The sequence below is a fragment of the Pyrgilauda ruficollis genome, unplaced genomic scaffold, assembly GCF_017590135.1.
Source record: "Pyrgilauda ruficollis isolate IOZ18807 unplaced genomic scaffold, ASM1759013v1 scaffold1828, whole genome shotgun sequence".
In the NCBI taxonomy this organism is placed as follows: Eukaryota; Metazoa; Chordata; class Aves; order Passeriformes; family Passeridae; genus Pyrgilauda; species Pyrgilauda ruficollis.
The window spans coordinates 2,799-3,902 of NW_024517296.1; the positions used below are offsets into that span (position 1 = coordinate 2,799).

The 1,104-nt window shown below is 58.2% G+C and overlaps 1 protein-coding gene across 1 annotated transcript in view; it reads left to right on the top strand.

The window, feature by feature from the left end:
- Positions 1-1,083, top strand: part of APEX1 (apurinic/apyrimidinic endodeoxyribonuclease 1) — a 3,637-nt gene extending 2,554 nt beyond the window's left edge. The window contains exon 4 of the mRNA XM_041464691.1: positions 75-1,083. Within this exon, the coding sequence (XP_041320625.1) occupies positions 75-589 (515 nt within the window). The 3' untranslated portion in view covers positions 590-1,083. The remainder of the gene's footprint in view (positions 1-74) is intronic.
- Positions 1,084-1,104: the final 21 nt, after the last annotated feature.

Sequence of the window (1,104 nt, forward strand, 5' to 3'; positions counted from 1 at the left end):
TCCCCTCCCAGTACAAACCAGTCGCTCCCAGTACAAACCAGCCCCTCCCAGTCCAACCCCCCCCTCTCCCTCAGGCGACCCCGAGCACGACGCCGACGGCCGCGTGCTGACGGCCGAGTTCCCCTCTCTCTTCGTGGTCTCGGCCTACGTGCCCAACTCGGGCCGGGGCCTGGCGCGGCTGGAGCCGCGGCGCCGCTTCGACGCCGCCTTCCTCTCCTTCCTGCGCCGCCTGGACGCCCGCAAGCCGGTGCTGCTCTGCGGCGACCTCAACGTGGCGCACGCCGAGCTCGACCTGTGCCACCCGCGCGCCAACCGCGCCAGCCCCGGCTTCACGCCGGAGGAACGGGAGGGGTTCACGCGGCTGCTGGCCGCCGGGTTCGTGGATTCCTTCCGGCACCTGTACCCCGAGGCGCGCGGCGCCTTCACCTTCTGGACCTACCTGGGCGCGGCGCGGGCGCGCAACGTGGGCTGGCGGCTGGACTACGCCGTGCTGTCGCGGCGGCTGCTGGGCGCGCTGTGCGACTGCAAGATCCGCAGCGCCGCGCCGGGCAGCGACCACTGCCCCGTCACCGCGCTGCTGGCCGTGTAGGTACCGGGCTTGGGGCGGAATCGGGGGGGAATCGGGGCGAAGTCGGGGCTTCAGGGTGGTGTCGGGTGTTAGTTGGGTGGGTTTGGGTGTGGAGTTGGCTGAAATTCGCTCGAAGCTGGTTTAAATTTGATCAGAGTTGGCTTAAATTTGATCAGAATTGGCTTAAATTTGATCAGAATTGGCTTAAATTTGTTCAAAACTATAGACGGAGTTTAACGTGGTTGTCTGGTTTTAATTGGATGAGTTTTGACCCAAAATTGGCTTAAATTTGCTTAGAATTGGCTTGAATTTGATCAGAATTGGCTTAAATTTGCTGAGATTCGAAGTTGTAGTTTAATGGTGTTGTCTGCTTTTAATTGCGTGGGTTTTGGTGTGAAATTGGCTGAAATTCGCTCAGAATTGGTTTAAATTCGCTCAGAATTGGCTTAAATTTGATCAGAATTGGCTTGAATTTGATCAGAATTGGCTTAAATCCGCTCAGAATTCGCTTAAATTTGCTTAGAATCGAAGCTGGA